The 19,917-nt window shown below is 38.4% G+C and overlaps 1 protein-coding gene across 1 annotated transcript; it reads left to right on the top strand.

Annotated features, from left to right (window-relative positions):
* The first annotated feature begins 1,601 nt into the window (after positions 1–1,601).
* On the top strand, positions 1,602–16,097 carry SPINK2 (serine peptidase inhibitor Kazal type 2). The gene is made up of 4 exons (XM_072155503.1): positions 1,602–1,754; positions 2,400–2,458; positions 13,197–13,309; positions 15,958–16,097. The coding sequence occupies exons 1-4, from the start codon at positions 1,700–1,702 to the stop codon at positions 16,001–16,003; spliced, it is 273 nt and encodes a 90-aa protein (XP_072011604.1). The 5' UTR covers positions 1,602–1,699; the 3' UTR covers positions 16,004–16,097.
* Positions 16,098–19,917: the final 3,820 nt, after the last annotated feature.

The raw sequence follows: 19,917 nt of genomic DNA, 5'->3' as shown, positions 1-19,917 counted from the left end.
TTAACTGAGTGCTGCAATGTCTGCTTCCTCTGCATGTGATGACAAGTCGTGGAGACTGTAGTATAAATAAACTACAGACTCCTGGGAGGTGAGGGGCTGCTGCTCCCTCCTCACATAGGAGGAGGTCATGTGACAGAGCACTCTGTTTGTATGTAGCAGGGCTGGATGTGTTCCAAGACTGTGGATACAGATGTCTCCTTTGCAGAAAAGTGAGGTACAAGATCTCCCCTGTTACCTATCGGTCTCTCCATCCCAGTCTGTGATTCTACAGAACTTTATCTGTCTTTCTCTGCACCTCATGCCACTCCCCTATCTAGTCATTGGTATTTTGTGCACTGTGCAGATAAGCTTATTAACCCTTAGTGCTCACACTGCACAGACTATAGACTTTCTGTAACTGGTATACTTATGATTTCTTTCACTTATTACATGTTTCCTGCTCCTGAATGTGATGGAAGCTGCCAGCCTAGTCTTTATATGTGCACTAGCCAGTGTTCCGTGGATTTACCTGTGGGAAACTAAATGGATCTAATGCTTAATTACTTTGAGAGAGAACGCAAATGCGTTTTTTCATCATTTTCGCTGTATTCTGAATTTTTTTCCCGCTTCCCAGTATACGGCATGGAATAATAAATACCATCACTATGAAGTTCAATTTGTTACGCAGAAAACAAGCCCAAACAGAACTCTTTACATGGAAAAATAAAAAAGTTACAGATTTTTGAAGGTGGGGAGTGAAAAATGAAAATGCAAAAACTAAAAAGGGCCACGTCCCTAAGGGGTTAAAAAACTCAATGTCATTAGTTACAAAATGGAGCTTAAGTAGTTTGATTTTATGATTCATAAAATGTTATGGGCTTTCTAAAGTAAGTGGAGTTATTACTAACATTGACGATACTGAAAACTACAAGTCCCATGATCCTTTAGTTCTAGGTAACTCCTCCTCCCTATTATACTTTGCTCTCATTGATGATGTAACAGACTGTCCTGCTCTATTACCATAGTAATGATGTGTAACTGCCATCACTGCACATTATATCACTGAGATGACGTCTCACAACAACACTGGCCATACTGGATGCACTGTCCCAACGGACTACATCCAAACATAGTGATTATCACATAACCTGCCAGACAGGTGCTGGACATTTGACCAGCGGCCATGTTCTGTCCTGTGTCTGCTCCGCACTGAGAAAAATCAACAGACTTATTAAAGGGCCGGTAGCATTTTTCTGCTAAGGGGGTCAAAATTTTAAAAAACTAATTTTATATAAGCTTTTATTTTAATGACCCATTTGTATTTTGAATTCTGCTTACTCCTGGAATGTCCCTTTAAATATGAATCGCCTTTCCGAGGGCAAGTGGGTAATCAAGCCAGTGCTAACACCGACACTTTATGTAAATGTCCCCCAATGTACACCAAGTAGATTTAATTTGTTGAAAGGGGAGGTTTGCTTGAAAAAAATATCCAGACTGTACGATACCTACTGTACATACTGTACCTACAATAATATTACCATTTATTCTAACAGCGTAATACTAGCTTGTGTGCATAGTGCTGGAAAATGTTCTTGTTTTGTGACATCACAGGTTTGGTCCAATGAAGCTGGCAAAGGCAAACGCTGGGGAGTTCTATTCTGGAACACAAGTCTGTCCTGAGCAAACAGGTTGTAAATAGCTAAGCCAGCAAGAGAAGAAAATGAAGATGAAGACTCTGATCTCCTCCGTCTTGCTTCTCTGCATATTCACAGCAGGTATTGTCCTTATAGAGAGGATATTTATTACATTATTAATTTGTGTCTTTACTGGGTGCATGATGTATTTGCTGCTGTATTTCCAGGTTGACAGATATTTCAGATTCCATCATAGCTAAGCATAGATGCTGGGGTCAGTTAGTGTCATATATAATATGCATTAATTCACTTGTTTACAGAATATCTTCGTGTATATCTTATCTATATATTTTGTTACTAGTTAGGGTTACAAGCAGAAATTACAGCTAATATTCCTAACAATGTTATGAAAACCAGCTAAAGATATAGTAAATCTATGTTTTCTCTGGCATATTTACTTACATAATAAATACTCCTGCCTAACTGACTAATCACAAATATCCAACTATAAATATATTTAAATTTTTTTCACAACTGATTAATGGGGAAAAACTAGTCTCATATTCTAGTGGCGTAGAATGTGCATTCTCTGGAGCTACAGTATTTGGATTTATATACTGGATTGTTTTTACATAATTCTGTTCCCTAAAATAACATATAAAGGTTTACTACGGGTAAAAATAAATCTTATTTTGTCTTAGCACTCACATAACAGCTGCAATACCAAGTGGTTAAAATATCATGTATTGTATTGACATGTATTATATTGTATTTTTTATTATGTAGCATGTTTCATTGGATTTGCAGCACTGTGGCCACTTCCTGAAGCAGAAGGTGCAAGTGTGGTAAGCATAATATTGATGTTCTATTGGATTAAATAATTCTAATGTTTCTTAATTTCCTATTCAACAAAATATAATATTTAACAGCATCCCATAAATTAAAAAAACATCTACCACCAGGATGAAGGATTGTAAACCATGGACCCTGACATATTGGTATGTGCCCCCTCTGGCAGCATCTGCTCTTCTTTAAGTTTCCTATGCCCTTGTTTTTAAGAAAACAGGCTTTAAAAATTATGAAAATTAGCCTGAGTTGCTCTAGGCTCCATTAACACCTATGGAGCTTGGAGCCCCTCAGCCTCGTTTGCATAATTTAAAAACCAGGGCATAAGACGTTTAGAGAAGAGCAAATCCTGCAAGAGGGGGGCACATATCAGTATGTCAGTGTGCTTGGTTTACAATCATTGATCCTGGTGGTAGATGTTCTTTAAATGAAACCTACCACCAGGTTCAAGGTTTGTAAACCAAGTACACTTACATGCTGGTGCCTGCCACCCCTGGAAGGATCTCCTCTTCTTTTAGCTCCTTATGCTCTTGTTTTACAAAAAAGGCTTTAAAAATGATGCAAATGAGTCTGAGGGGCTCCAGGCTTCATTAACAGCTTTGGAGCCCGAAGCCCTTGTAAAGCCTTTGTTTGGCAAAACAAGTGTGTGAGAAACCAAAATGAAGAGTGGATCCTGCCAAAAGGGGTACACATCAGTATGTAAGTGTTCTTGGTGTACAATCCTTCATCCTGGTGGCAGATTTCCTTTAAGCATGTGTAAAAAATAAATGAATAAATAAAAAAGGCTGAAAGCTAGTCATGACACGGCCTTTTAATGGAGCTAAATGATTTATTGGTGTCAGTATCTGCAAGCTGTAATCCCATTCCAAGTGAAATGGAATGGAGTAGAAAGCCATTCGATCTATAGGGGTTGGGGCCACTGGGCAGTCCATCAATGACACAGTGTTCCCTTGTCCCCTGTAAAGAGCAGGTATAATATAGAATTACATATAATATACATTTTTTTTAGCATAGCAGTCCCCCTGCTGTGATTCAATAAATATTTCATTTGTATCAGTGTCTATGCCTCATTTGATAGCTTCATCCTTTCACTGTTCTCACTATGCAGAGTCTGCATACATTACAAAAGTAAATAGCAGGTTTGCTGAGTCACTTGACGAACATTCACAGATTATCCACAGTCACAAAAGATGTAAAGGCAATAACTGAGATTTATCTCAGTGTCTGATATCAGAACTGTTGTAGATGCCCATGGCATCAAAGCGCAGGTTTCTTTTTCCCATAACTGTTAATAAAATGAAAGCTGATCTCCATGGGCAACTACAACAGTTTTACCTAAAACACTTCTGATAAATCTTCCACAATATATGTAAAGGAGTCAACAACTCCTTTACCTATATTTGATACAACCAGTCACTAAAAATTTTGGTTTCAGTATGACCTTCCTCTGTGGTGTTTATATATGTGTGGTGCTCAAATCCTTACTGATACTCACACCACAATTTTTGGTGAGTGGTTGCTAAGCATTATAGATTTGCTTGGGATGAAAACTCAGATCAACTCCACAACTTTGTCTTTCTTCTCCTACATGCACATGGATGCATGGTCTGTTTTCTCAATCAGCGTGTAAACTGTTTCTGATCCATATGTTCACAGAAACAGTCTGTGTGTCATCCATATGTCAAATAATTTTTGCAAATCTGCAAGAAAAATAATGGAAGGCTACCAAATAATGTCACTAGCTTGTCCCGACCCTTTGAAGGGTCACATTATTGTGTTACCTAGAAACTGATTTGCAAATACAAATGGCACATGAACCCATGGTATCTGAATTCTTTTACACTCACTTTTTTGGGAAAAGTGGTGAGGGAACGTATGCTCTGCCAATACAGAGAAGAATATGACCTTTTTTTGTAGGATATTTTCCACAGGCTCCACAAGGATCCTTGAAAAAAGATGTTCACATGCATGGGTCTATTGAAATCGAGGTGTCTGTGTGCTATCTGTTAAAAAAAATAGCATAATTCTGTTGCCAGTAGTATTTTGGTGCTACAAAGAAGGGTATAGGACTGTGAAATGTATTTATTATTAGGATATATGAATTTGAGTTGCTCATCCTTTTTAAAGGGAACCTTTCACCATATTTTCTCTAATAAACCTTATGACTGGTTCCTATAGCACTATGCTAACTCTTGCCCACACTGTTTTTGGCTAATAGCATAGTTTCTATGCCCAGAAAATGAACTTTGCAAGCCTAGCTGGCACCCTGCCAAAAGGAGCATTGAGTCCCCAGGGCGTGCGCTATTCACGCAAGTCAGTAAGGGAAATGCCAGAGACATGAACTGAGAAACACACTGCCTTGCATGAATAACACATTCCTTGGGACTCGCTCCTTCTGGCAGGGTGCCAGGTAGGCTTACAAAGTTCATTTTCTGAGGATAGGAGCTATGCATTTTTTTTTTTTGGCTAAAAACAGCATAATGCTATGGGAACCTGTCATTAGGTTTATTAGTGAAATCTGGTGACAGGTTCCCTTTAATGATTTATCATATGGAAACATAAAATTACTAAAAGGAATAATTTTTTTTGTACTGCTAATTAAAGATCTATATCCCCACGATGACAAGAGAATGGTAGTGCTACAGTACCAAATACAGAACGTGGACATTGATGCCATGTGCTATCACTTGACCATGGCCAGTTACATATTGTTGGCCTGTATTTGTACAGAACTATTTAGGCAGAATCCTTTTAATTTCATTACTTCATTACCTAAAAAAATTTGTTTTTTATTGCTAGCATCCTGCATATTGCTAATGTCAAAAGGTTTAGAAGATATGTGCATTGTTGAATACATTTTCAGCTACATGTGGTTACATTAGAGCAAAGATCAGAGGTTTAACTAAAAACAGAAGGGGTCCAGAAAAAGATTCTAAAAAACGTCCTTTCATTCCCATAGTATTGTGTTCTGTGCTTGACTCTGTTGTGGGTTTTAGTTTTCTTTGTTAAGGCAGGGTGCACCTCATTCCCACACTGTTCTCACCTATTCTCTGACCTTTGTGGCTATTATGATGCAGCTATCTGAGAGCACCAGCTACTTTTACATCTCTTAGGTTGCAAGTGTATAGTCCTTCCAATTTGTAATCCCAGATGAGGTGGCATTCTTCATCTGTTTTCCTTGATACCAGAATTTAGCAGCATGCATGGTTTATTTTTGGCACTCATGCAATACCATGATCACAAGTTGAAAAGTAATGTTCACAACTTTTTAATATAAAAGTATTATAGAAAGAATGTGTAAGAAATGGCTGTATTCACCAAATGTCCCATTTATAACATTGGCAAGTAGTTCTCAGATTCATGTTTAAAAATATGATGTTTTGAAAAAAAAGTTATTGAATATCAAAAACAACAATAAAATTAATAAAAAGTTATTAATAGCCAAAACAAGTAGAACACACATGAGGGCTCATTCAGGCGGCCATTATGGGGGTCGTGATCTGATCATATGATTTGTGACTAGATCACGGCTTACCGCACCGCAAAATATAGGACTTATCTTATATTGCCTATGGAGCAAGGAGGGATGAAGAGAGCTCACCCCTCCTAACTTCTCCTCCCAACCCGGTGCTCCCCAAAATGGGGGGAAACTGTGGCAAAAGTTCTGAATTTTGGCAATCAAATGATGCACCCCCTGCATATTTTTCTCACTTCTCCTCTGCCAGTTTGGGGGATGGGGTACCACTTATTTTTTGTGACATGTTATGCACATCATTTATTATGTGTTTTGTACACTTTTCCTCAAGGAGATTTGGCGAGGCTGAAAATATAATGTAGGAATTGCATGGTTTAAATGGGATGGCAACTCCTTAACATAAGTTGTCCATGTGCCTTGTTCACAATCCTTAAATGTTTATCAGGTAATGAAGCAGTCCTGCTACTTACTTGTGTACCGTATGAGCTCTGCTGCATAGGGGGAGCTTCAGCAGCACAGTGTAATTCACCTTGCTGTCTTCCTCTACCTGTTTCTGTTAATATGGATGGAGCAGAAGACAGATAGACGTCACATGGACTCCCTGGAGCAGTAAAGGATACTGCCGCTGTATGTGTATACAGAGGCCAGCATGCTGAGGACAGGGAAAAGATGTAGTTTTTAAATGAGGCAAAAACGTTTGGGGTCACCCTGACAATTTTGTGTTCTCCGTGAAAACTCAGTTTAATTTACAAATGAGTTGAAAAATGAACACAAAATATAGTTCAGACATTGACAAGGTTTGAAATAGTTTTTATTTTTTAATTTAAAATAATAATTTACTACTTCAAACTTTCAGACCTTTGGCATTCTAGCTGTTAATTTGCTGAGGTAATCTGGAGAAATTTCACCCCATGCTCCCAGAAGCCCCTCCCACAAGTTGGATTGGCTTGATGGGCACTATTTGCGTACCATACGGTCAGGCTGCTCCCACAACAGCTCAATGGGGTTGAGATCTGGTGACTGGGCTGGCCACTTCATTACAGAGAGAACACCAGCTGCCCGATTATTCCCTAGGGTATGGCATGGCGTTGCAAAATGGAGTGATAGCCTTCCTTATTCAAAATCCCTTTGACTTTGTACAAATCTCCTACTTTACCAGTACCAAAGCAGCCCCAGATCATCACATTACCTCCACCATGCTTGTCAGATGGCGTCAGGCAACTTTCAGCATTTTTTCAGTTGTTCTGCTTCTCACATGTTTTCTGTGTAAACCAAACGCCTCAAACTTAGATTTGTCTGTCCATAACACTTTTTTCCAGTCTTCCTCTTTCCAATGTATGTGTTCTTTTGCCCATATTAAAGGTTATTTGTCACCAGGGACCTTATTTTCACTAAGACAGGTTGCAAAAGCCCATCAGACATGCAGTGCAAATATGCATTTCTGCCTTTTCTAAGCATTTGCATTACAATATAATTCTGTGTTATAACTTGCCTTGCACCCTGACAAAATTATCTGTTAAGTCACAGGGGTTGGCTTTGGTTTGGATGCATTTCAAAAAACATGTGACTTGTCTGTGCTGCAGACTCCTCAGCTCTTGGCCCGCACCTTTGTCCTCATAAACATCGTATCCCTCTCCCATTGATGTTAGCTCACTAGGCTGTGAGCTCTGTAAAGGAGCAGGAGGGAGGAGCTATACAAGAGCACAAAGGTGGGGGCCAAGAACTGAGCATTCTGCAGCACAGACAAGTCACATGTTGTTTTTGAAATGCATCCAAACCAAAGCCAAACCCTGTGACTTAACAGAGGATTTTGTCAGGGTGCAAGGTAAGTTATAACACACAATTATATTGCAATGGAAATGCAGGCGATTTTGCACTGCAGGTGTGATGGGCCTCTGCAACCTGTCTCTGGTGAAAATGAGGTCTCTGCTGACAGGTTCCCTTTAATCTTTTCCTTTTATTAGGCAGTCTCAGATATGTCTTTTTCTTTGCCACTCTCCCCTGAAGGCCAGCATCCTGGAGTTGCCTCTTCACTGTAGAGGTTGACTCTGGTGTTTGGTGGGTACTATTTAATGAAGCTTCCAGTTCAGGACCTGTGAGGCGTTGGTTTCTCAAACTAGAGACTTTAATGTAGGCATTAAAGTAAAAGAGGTTCTCCAGCTAGTCCATTAAAAACATTGAAACTTTATTCCATATAGAAGTAAAAACAAGGTAATGTGCAACAACACCATCCTTAGCCGTAACCAAATACAAACTAAATGCAACACATGTTTATACAAAAGAGGAAATGACGTAGGGAATATGTGTTGCATGTGTTTTCTTTAATGCCTTCATGATACTCACCTGAAGCAAGTCAGAACCTTCCCTCCGTGCGATGTCTTCTCTACCTTCAGCCCATGCATTTTTCCTTATTCTGTGAGCTGTGTCTATTTCTCTTTTTTTTATTTTGCCCTCAGACTTTAACCCCTTAATGACCGCCATATCGGGTTTTTACGGCGGTCATTAAGGGTACTTCTTCTGACGCGTACGCCTTTCTACGGCGGCGCGTCAGAAGAAGATTTCGGGACACCGGGTCTCGCTGGTGATATCACAGCCCAGACCCGGCACTAACACTCCGGCACAAAAACTCCGATCCCGGGTGTTTAACCCCTTACACGCCGCGGTCAAGCATGACCGCGGCATGTAAGTGTGTCCCCCGTGGATCGGACCCCCCCGGTGTGCTTACCGGGGGATCCGATCCCTCCTGCCGCGTGACGAGTCCCGACGAGTGACCCGGGGCTTCCTGCTTCTCTCCCCGCCGGGTTCTGCCTTCCTGGCAGGACCCGGCTGTAAGTAACTGAGCATGCGCGGCATGCTCAGTTACTTACACTATACACTGCAATACAAGTGTATTGCAGTGTAAAGGCTTGAATAAGCGATCAGATGATCGCTTATTCAAGCCAAGAAGTAGAAAATGTAAAAAAAGTAAAAAAAAAAATTAAATCTTTTTATAATATAATTAAATAAATAAATAAAATAAAAGTCCCATAATCTCCCCAGTAACACATAAAATGCAAATAAAGTAAATAAAACACAAAAACACGTACATATTTGGTATCACTGCGTCCGTATTAATCTGTACAATAAATCTAAATCAATATTGAACCCGCTCGGTGAAGTACGTAAAAAAAAAATCGAAAAACTTCCCATAATATACAATTTTTCATCAAACACCATCACAAAAAATGTTCTAAAAAGTGATCAAAAAAAGTTACGTTACCTAATATGATACGACTGAAAAGAACAACTGTTTTCGCAAAAAATAAGCCCTCAACCAGATCTGACAACAGAAAAATACAGAAGTTATGGCCCTGAAAAGTTGTCAATAGTAAAAACAATGCGATTTTCTCCAATATTGGTTTTGCTCAGGAAAATTGAGCAAAAATAAGAAAAATTATATAAATGAGGTAACACCGCAATCGTAGTGAACCAGAGAATAAAGATAAAATATTATTTTTACGTTACGGTGAGCGGGGGGAAAAAAATGCTAACAATCCAAAATAAAAATTGATGATTTTGTTTGTGTCCCCCTTGAAATAGTTAATAAAATCTCATGAATAAGCTTTAGACTCCCAAAATAAATTATTTATACATTGTATCTCATCCCATAAATAATAAGCCCTCATATGTTCGCATTACCAAAAAAAATAAAAATTTATAGGTTGTACAATGTGACAATACAAATCTGCTGTGAATGGCGCCTCCATTCATTCTATACTCGGCCGTGCATCCGTACAGCAGTTTACCACCACATATGGGGTATCAGTACACTCGGGAGGAATTGGGCATCAAGCGTTGCAGTGCGTTTAATCATTTAATTTATTCTGAAAATGTCAGTTTTGGCCTAAATGAATGTATTTCCAAAAAAATTCTATAGTTTCTAAATCTCAGGTCCATATTTTTTAACCCATGTGAAACACTTAAAGGGTTAATGGACTTAATAGAAGTTATTTTACATTTTACGTTGAGGGGTGAACTTTCTATAGTGGGGTAATTTATGGGGTTTTACTTTTACTATTATTTAGGCCTCTCAAAGTCACTTGAAAGCTGAGTTGTCCCTCAAAATGTGAGTTTTGGCAATTTTCATGAAAATAAGAAAAATCGCACCTAAAGTTCTGTACCTCATAACATCCTAGAAAAATGACCGGAAGCATAAAATATCATCCCAACATAAAGCAGACATTCTGTAAATGTTAATTATCAAACTTTTTGGGTAGTTTTATATCCTGTCTGGAAACCAGAACATTTCAAACTTGGAAAATGAAGAATTTTTACAAACTTTTGCCAAATTTTCACTTTTTTTCAGAACGAAACACAAAACTTATCACTTAAATTTTATAACTAACATGTGTCACGAGAAAACATTCTCAAAATCACCAGGATATGTTAAAGTGTTCCGAAGTTATAACCAATTATCGTGAGACATGTCAGATTTGAAAAATCGAGTCTGGTCATTGAGCTGAAAACTAGTGTCGGTGATAAGGGGTTAATGTACTTGTTTTGTTGCTTAGTTGTGTAGTGGGGCCTCCCACTTCTCTTTCTACTGTGGTTAGTGCCTGTTTGTGTTCTGTTTGTTTGGCAATCTGTTGCAATTTCGCCTTTATTTCTAAGAACAATAATAGACTGTCGAGTTTGACATGAAAGTTTTTTTTTTCCTGGCCATTGTGAGAGTTTCATAGAACAAACAAATGTGATGCTCCAGATATTACAACAAGTTCAAGGGAAGGTCAGTTTTATAGCTTCTCTAATCATCAACGGTTTTCAGCTGTGCTAAAATACTTGAACTAGGATTTTCTGAACATCCATTAGCTTTCTTACACAGTTAGCAAAGACAATGGGGCAGATTTACTTACCCGGTCCAGTCACGATCCAGCGGCACGTTCTCCGGCGCTGATTCGGGTTCTGCCAGGATTCACTAAGGTTGTCCGCCCAATGTCCGCTAGGTGTCACTGCTGCCTTGAAGTTCGCCGGAATTAACCTCCTCCGTCTCGGTGTATGTGAGTGCTATTTTTGCAACACAATTTTTTTTTTTAAATTCAGCGGTTTTTCCGAATCTGTCGGGTTTTCTGATGGCCACGTGAAAGCCAGTGCCGATGCGCCACAATCCGGTCGCGTGCACCAAAATCCCGGGGCAATTCGGAAAAATTCTGGAAACCTGGCGGAAAAACGCGATCCGGACCCTTAGTAAATATGCCCCAATGTGCCTTGGTGGTTGTTGGAAATGGGCCTACATACACCTATGTAGATATTGCATTAATAAACAGACATTTGCAGCTAGAATAGTCATTTACCACATTAACAATATATATACTGTATAAATGGTTAATTTAATCTGAGCTTCATTGAAAGAAAATGTGATTCCAAACTTTTGAGCGGTAGTGTATACTTTCTGAGACATGTCTAATAGAAGATATTTATTGAAAAGATAACAACCACTTTAAAAAAATACCAACATTTTATTTGGACAACTTTTGTGGAAAAGATGCTCCAAATTTATCATACATAATAAGCCATCATAATAAATGACATCTAGTCTATTTCAAAGTTATTTGATCAATTTTATCCATTGTTATATAATGGTATTAGTACATCTGCCAAATTTTGTATGGTCACATTAATATATATTTGGGACTTTTTATTGTTTGGGTATTGTGTAATCTGCTGTGATTGCATTGGAATTGTATTTTGTGCCATTAGATGTTTGAGCCATATTCTGCGGTGCAAAGAACTACATTCTCCTACGTAAATTATTTGGAAGACTATGCAGAATGTCATGTTATTTCATTGTGCCTATTCTGAGATATATTGTGACTGTCTGTACTGGAAGTACTCACCTTCTTTATGCATACATTTATGTTATGCCACAATTGATGCCTGGAAAATATACTGTTGATGTCTGTAAAATATCTATATTGTAAATCTAAATTTGGACAACAAATAAAATATTTATGGATAAAGCAAGTCATGGAACTGAAAATCTGCAGCACTTCATAAAATGGATACAGATTTTCAGTCCTATAATTACTGGAGGTCTAATGAAATTTGAGAATTCTGGTTATCCATAATTTGGTGTGAAATATGCAAAGCATAAAATCAGAATCTGAACATGCCTGTTTTCATGTTTTTTAGCTCAAATATACTGTAGTTTTCACAAAAGGAAAAGGTTAAATCTACTGGGAATTTCCATGCTTCAGATGTAAAATCCATACCTCATTTATGCATGGACATTTTTTTGCAGTGCATAGTTGAGAATTGTTAAAAATTGCTAGGCAATTACTTGCATAATAACTTGCTGAAAATGATTGCCAAACATAATTTGTGCATTGATATATTTTATATAGTACTCATGACAAACCAATTTTACATTGAGTTAGAATTTGAAGAAATTATTCTTTTTTGGACGCAAGCAGTTTTCCCAGCAGGTGGCGATAAAGACCCTAAAGACGTGCATGCCTGTTCATACCATATTAAGCCCATGCAGTTGAGGTTTGCATTGCTGAGGTTAAATTCCACCCTAGGCATCTGCAGCAGTAATTGACATTATTATTATTTATAGAGCATTTATTATTTATGGTGCTGTATGTTTGAAAAGGGTTCACATATATCAGGAAAATGTGCATAAATAGCTACAAATGCTACAAAACAGAATAAGAACCCATACAGTCCATCTTGGAGGGAAGATAGAAACACTAGACGAGGGAGCAAAGCAATGAGGTTATTGTGTGTTGTAGGTAATTCTTAACTGACATGTTTTCAGGTTACATTGAAGACTTACAAGGTCAGAGATTAAGGACGTCTACCACCGGGATCAAGGACTGTAATGCAAGCACACTGACATACTTGTGTGTTCCCCTTCTGGCAGGATCTGATCTTCTTTAGCTTTACATTAAGAAGAGGTGCAAAACTTTTAATAGATGTATATTGGTAAATTACCTGTCTCTACCACTTTAAAAATGTGCAAATGGCATAAACATAAGGTAATTGCTGTATTATACAGCAGACACCTTCCACTTTCACCAATGAATGGTGCTAACATGCATCCATGATCATGTTGACCCAAAGAATGAAGTGGCTGTACCATAACTGAAATGTGGAAGCCATAAAAAGTACAGCCTGTAAGAAAATGTTGCCACTCATACTGCATTAGCAATGTTGCTGATTAAATTTTTATTAAATGCCTCTTATTGTTGTCCATTTTAATCTGTTCTGTAATCTCATTTCAGCCAAAATGCCACCTATATGAAAAGATACCAGGATGCACAAGAGATTTCAACCCTGTTTGTGGAACAGATGGTAAAACATACTCAAATGAGTGCATGCTATGCACCTCAAACAGGTAATTCTTTATTCCTATTAAGCTAATTATTCTTTTCAATGGTTCTTCTGTTCAATGATTAGATGAGTGTGTGTAGAGACTCTAGGAACTTTACTCTGAAAACCTGTTCAGCATACTTGATAGGCTGCAAAACTTCAGGACAACTCCAACTTCAGGAAGTGCAAAGAGTACATTTCAGGGCCATAGCTTTAGAAAGCACAAAGTATAAATTCCCCACATAAGGTGACTAGTAATATTAATAATACATTACAGATTACAGATATTTCATTGGGGTTAAGAAGCTTCCAGATACACCACTTAGCTTCATTATTAACCAGAAACAGCAACCATTATCTATTGGGCATTTCTGGGTTTTTTTTTTTTCAAAATGTTTTAGCATGTCCCATACTGCGTATTACTCAGGTAAGGTCCCTGAAACATTGGCCCTCCCCCTGCCATTACTGCATCAGGCATAAAAATAATCTAGACGCAGCCATAATACTAAGGGTCCAGAGCCCCTCGCTATATTTGGCACAATGTACACAGCAGGGTTATATGTGTCAACTCTTGATAAATTATCCCCTATGTATGTACAAAGGCAGTATATAGAGAACATCCATATCTCCATCTCTACATAAATGCTATACAGTGCATTTGAATTGTTTTTATTGCAGTTTGGTGGCTTAAAAAATATTAAAATATGGCCAAAAATTTGTTTCTGGTCCTAAGGTAGTACTCCTCCTATGGATGTGCTGTAAAATAAACATGCTACTGCATGGAGGTCAAGTATCCTATTGTTTTCTAATTTCTATGAGGAATATTCACAGTTTTATAGAATATTGTGTGCCTTCTGTTCCTTTTTATTCTTCAGGAACATTGTAGATTCTATACAACTTTATTGTGTACTTTCTGTTCCAACTATCTCATTCTTGCTTTGATCTGTATTTTCAAAGCAAACATTGTACTGTATTGTTAGAACTATGCTACTTATTTAAAATGTTACCCTTAGATGCATTTAGAGTTATAAGGTTAATGCCAGCAGTATACGTAAACATATTAAGTGTTTGCCATTTTCTTTTCCCCCAATGGAAGTTTAAAAACTTTAGACAAAACTTTGTACCCTGAAATAGGGCCATTTTAGGAATAAAAAAATGACATGCATATACAGGCAGTCCCCGGGTTACGTACAAGATAGGGTCCGGAGGTTTGTTCTTAAGTTGAATTTGCATGTAAGTCAAAACTGTATATTTTATAACTGTAGATCCAGACAAAAAAAATTGGCCCCAGTGACAATTGGAGTTTAAACATTTTTTGCTGTAATGGGACCAAGGCTTATCAATAAAGCTTCATTACAGACACCTTACAGCTGATTATTGCAATCTGGGACTATAGTAACATCCAGAGAGCTTCACCAAAGGTCAGAGGGGTCTGTCTGTAACTATGGGTAACCGCTTGTATTAGTTATCCTCACACCTAAATCTGTCTGATTCCAATATGGTGAGCCCTATAACCGTAGAAACAAATGTTTTTGCCTTTTCACCATAACGTTATAAATTTAAACTGCATTTTTTTCGACAAAAAGACACCTTACTACAGCACCTACAACAGAGTAAAAAACATTTCAATGATTGAACTAACTCAAAGAATAACTGGGATGTATCTTTTGGACCACACAGCAAAAGCCTTAAAACAGGCCTGAAAGCCGGCAGTAACTGTATTTTTTTTTTTGGCCAATTGCACCATCTTGATTTTTTTTCCCCAGCTTCCCACTTCTTTACACTGAATAGCAAATGGTGCCTCTAGGAAGTGCAATTTGTCCTGCAAAATCATGCCCTAATACATCTCTGGGGAGTAAAAAAAAGGAAAAGGGCTTTGGCAGTAAGGTGGAAAAAATATGGCACTACAGCAGGTAGTACTTGGGAGCCTACAGCTCACTCTTGAGGACTCATTTTACTTTTGTAGTGTACCTGTAGCCTTGTCCTTTCCTATTTCTGTTATGCGGACCCTATCAGCATGCTGCTGACTGGCACTTGCCTTGGACTAGGGTCTTTGATGTCTAAGCCATGGATATATGTTAAAGCGAATTAGCATTGAGGGCCCCCGGAACTACATAAATTAGACAGGAGCCATTGAGGCCAACGCTGGATGGCCTTTCCAGTATGTGGATCCATTTTTATAGCCATGAACCGGGAGGCTCACTAAACAGTATACCCAATATAGGTTGGTTGAGTTTTGTATGCTTGTGTGTGTGTGTGTGTGTGTGTGTGTGCAGCAGTGTACTGTACCATGTATTAATTTAGGGGGCACAATGGGGGATTCACCTGTTCTTGTATGAGCCTGCTGCCATATTATATTATATTTTATCTAACTTTACTTTAGATACTTGCACTACTGCAGGATCTGTGCACATAGTTAAAACCACATCAAAGTACCAGAGGTATAATGAAAAATGTATTAGGAAAAGGTAACCGTGACTCTACATGTACCCAAACAATTACTTAGTGGTTGGTATGTAGTGACGGATTGCAGTCAAGTGGTCAGTGTTTCTATCCTTGGCAGTGCTTGGTAACCCTGTCAATATTTATGAGATCCCGAGTGCTTAATGACAAGTCAATATGATACTGGCACTACATGGATAACATTGTGAAACTTATTTGTTTTCTCCACAGAGACAATGGGCTGAAAGTTCAAGTCAAATGGAACGGCGCATGCTGATGTGCGCACATTAACTCTGGAAGAGCATCACAAGCCGACTTTTCTTTATCAGCAAAATATATGTCATGTAAAAATAAACACTGTGCAGACCCAATCTCATGTACAAATATCTTACAGCACAAAGATGGAAGTATTTATACATTGTGAATTCATCAAGATTTAGTGCTTCTATCGTAGTATGAGAAATAGCATTTTCTGATTTCTTGAAATAAGATATGATTGACCATTTTAGGGTGAGAGCAATTAAGAAAAATATCTGTATACAAGAAATATTGGTAAACACTTCACTGTTTCAGTAGTTTCCAAGTGAGAGTCCACAACATGAGTGTCTGCAGCCTTCGTATTGGCATACCATAGTAACTGCTTAGAAAGGTATTCCAAGTCTCCTGCTATTAGAAATGAATAAAATGTTATTGAGATCTTTATTCAAATGTCAGCAGATAACCCATATAGCTATTTGTACCGTATCTGTTCATGTATCAAATTTACCAAGTATGTAATGATCATATATATGGAAGTGATTACAATATTGGGGCCAAAAATAGGTTTATTGGGGAAACAGTACAATTGATAGGAGGCTCTAGTACCCTGTTTGTTGGGCATGGAGGCCTACAGGTTCCACATGGTATCCTGCGGCACATTTATCCACAAATATTGCAGCTGTAAGGAGCTGAAGCCGGTGCTCCAGCTGGTCCCATTAATGCTTGGTGACAAATCTGGCAACTGAGCAGAACCTTTCCTGGAAACGTTTGCTGTCTGAATGTGTGTATTATCCTGATGAAACATGCCGGTTAGTAGCCCTGCCATGCCATGTTTTTGTTCCTCCTTTCACTACTTTTTTGTAGAATTGCTTCACAAATCAGCAGGGCTGTCACAACAGCAGTCTATCAGCAGTATATCGCTCAACAGCAAATGCATGATTGAAGTACTCAAAATAATTTCACAGTATTTAATGGTGCCACCGGGAATATGTACAAAAGAAAATAAGCCCTAATATGGTTCTGTAAATTGAAAAATTAAAATGTTATGGCTTTCGCAAGGTGGAGAGTAAAGAACGGAAACACAAAACTTGTCAGCTACTTCAACATGCCCCCTCTGAGAGCAGCATGTCGCAGTGATATGCTCGATAAGTATGAAGCATACACAACTCAACATTGACACTCTTCTTGCTGTGTACGATGAGGCGATTTTCCATCCTAGAGCAGGTAATATGCAAATAGAATACAACATTGATTTTGCCAAAACACTTTAGCAGGGATTTGAGTCAGACATGTGTGAAAATCCCGGAACAACACTACATCATGGCATTGGTGGTTTAACCACAATAATCAGTAGCCTTTTAAAGATTAACCATTGCCATAGAAGAGTGAAAAAACCTGTGGATCAGAAGTGAAAAAGGTGTTCAGTCTGGTCCCTCTGCTGTTCTATAGCAGTTCTGCCGCTCTCCAAATCTGTTATGCCCCAGTCATTTTCTGAATGATGAATGCTCTACTTTATAGTTCATTATAATTTTATCTAATACGTACAGCACAACCAATGTATGCATGACAGCAGAGGGGGTGAGACAGTCCACCAACCTGTGAATCTCCAGAATGGGGGACCTCTGGGAACCACCCCAGTAGCCCTTCGGACTCATTAGCTTAAATGTAAAAGTTGATTTTAGAAGGAAGGAGGCCATGGGTAACAATTATAACAAGATTACCACAGTCACAGTGCCTGAATATATGAGTAAGTGCCCCTGGTTTATCATGCTGGATTTTGAAAATGTGTGTTCCCATGACAGCTTTGCTTTAAAGGGGTTTACCCATGAAAGAAAGTTCTCAAATTTTAATCACCTATCGATGTTTACACAATAAAGATCATTTTTAACCCCCTTACTTTATAATTTTACTCAGTTTTATTTGTTTTTTAGCTCCAATAACTCAGTGATGGTCAGTGTAAAATTCCAGAGTGTGGGTGGGGTTCTCCAATCAGACACTTATTGATCCCTCTGTGGTATGAGATGCTGTGTGCTGACAATGTGCTTAGATTATAAGGGTACAGGGTTAATCTACACTTTCAGCTTCTGAACATTCTAGTAGTATATGACACACAGAAAGAGAGATGTGACAGATCAGAGATGAGAGATGATGAGATCCATGAGATATATATAAAACACAATGACACTCTCCAATCTGCTCCCTCACCTAATCAATAAATTACAGTGAGCTCTGCTATAAAGACCTTGGCCCAGGCAAGTTTTCTGTCCGAATTTGCACTGGAAAGAACATGCAAACTGCTTGTGTACGCCAGTTTTGTGTCGTGGCAACGCTGTGCCTGACAAGACAGAAATAATATGCGCCTAAAGGGGCTTGTTAGTGCTTAGTCGGACCGTGCACCTCAATTCTTCAGCATGAATAAAGTGCACCCAAAAAAAATAAGGTACACTTCCAGAGCAGTGCAGGGTGCACCAGATTAATGAAAAACAATTTTGATTAGGCGCACTCTGCACACTCCACAGGCAAACTGCACATAGTACAGATCCCATTTGTTTTGATCAACGTGGGCCCTTATCTTGTAGAGTAAGTCTCCGCACGCTGCTTGCTAACAGTTAGTGCCTGTGTCTGAGCTGGTCTTGTAATGCAGGGGGGGGGGGAGGCAGAGAGCACTGCAGTATGCAGACTAGAAGAGTTATTCATGAGAAGAATCCGACCATAGTCAGAAGACTTACGGTTGTATCCAGGGAGACATGTTCGAATTATATTTGTGAAATGCTGCATTTTTGTTAATAACCGTAAATTAGAGAATGTGTTATCCTGAGTGTATCTAAGAATCTTGGCTTCATAGGAATACCCCTTTAACGTAATGTAGGAGGAATTTGTTGCATGTAACTAACAAATTACACTTTCTGATGGAGTTTCATTGCATTCCACATTTACACATTCATATAATTTATAAAGTAATGACATATTTTATGGTTCTCTAAAGAAGAAGTGCTGCATCTCACCAACCAATACAGTTTTCCTCTACCATCAGGGGATTTCAACTTGAGCAACAACCTCCAAAATAAGGAGCCCAGGTGCACACGGACCATCAGGTAAGTAGTGAACACAAAACAGAAACTGTTTGTGGCACTCAATTCTTTGTTCTTTCTTCATAAAAGCATTACAATGGTGGTGGAAGACAGTGCCTATGGGTTTCGAGAGGCAAAGCTCTTTGCCGTGAAAAGTTTTTGTGCTCTTTATGGTTCTATTATTTGTATTGCCTTGATTATATGGATACATGTAAAAACAACTCAACTTTGTGAACTTGAGTCCTTGTGTCTTTGTCATCTGTTTCATGTTTATGGTAAACAGCAATCCAGTATCCAATGAAGGTCCCACCAGTCAGACCCCAAATGTCAGACACTTATTCCCTTATTTCTGCATGTTATACATTTGGAGTGGTTGTTTTGAATAAGACACAGTATAATGTTAATATAATTTGCCTCAGTCACCAGATCTCAACCTATTTGAATTATCCTGGAAAGTTCTGGAGCAGTGCCCAAAAAAGGCTCTATCAACAGATGGAATGTGTTTAGGGAAAACTGCAGTCACATCCATTGGCTTCACAATATACGATGAGGAGCACTTAAGCATTTCTCACTCCTTGTCGTCACGCACCTCCTTTTCAGATTAAATATATCACCAATCTGACTACTGGTTGTCCTCTTTATGACCTTGGTATTATTTTGTGCCTTTATTTTTCTTTACAGGTGTTTTGTATATTTAGACTGTACTATGTATAGATCTAAGAATGAGGAAGTTAAAAAAAGATCTTTGAATTGGGTGTAGTTCTCTTAAATAAGCTTCAAATACAGAATTGTACATTCTCTTTTAGATGAATTACTGTAACATGTAAGTAGATTCCATGCAATGTTAATCTTTTCCTGAAAT

The sequence above is a fragment of the Engystomops pustulosus genome, chromosome 1, assembly GCF_040894005.1.
Source record: "Engystomops pustulosus chromosome 1, aEngPut4.maternal, whole genome shotgun sequence".
Classification (NCBI taxonomy): domain Eukaryota; kingdom Metazoa; phylum Chordata; class Amphibia; order Anura; family Leptodactylidae; genus Engystomops; species Engystomops pustulosus.
Note: the sequence above shows the minus strand (reverse complement) of the source record. Positions and strands in the feature narration are given on the sequence as shown.

Excerpts from the sequence above, each read along its gene's own strand:
- SPINK2 (XM_072155503.1), top strand. The coding sequence starts at position 1,700 with ATGAAGATGAAGACTCTGATCTCCTCCGTCTTGCTTCTCTGCATATTC. Across the intron at positions 2,459-13,196 it reads AAGCAGAAGGTGCAAGTGTG|CCAAAATGCCACCTATATGA; the intron begins GTAAGCATAATA and ends ATCTCATTTCAG. Across the intron at positions 13,310-15,957 it reads ATGCTATGCACCTCAAACAG|AGACAATGGGCTGAAAGTTC; the intron begins GTAATTCTTTAT and ends TTTTCTCCACAG.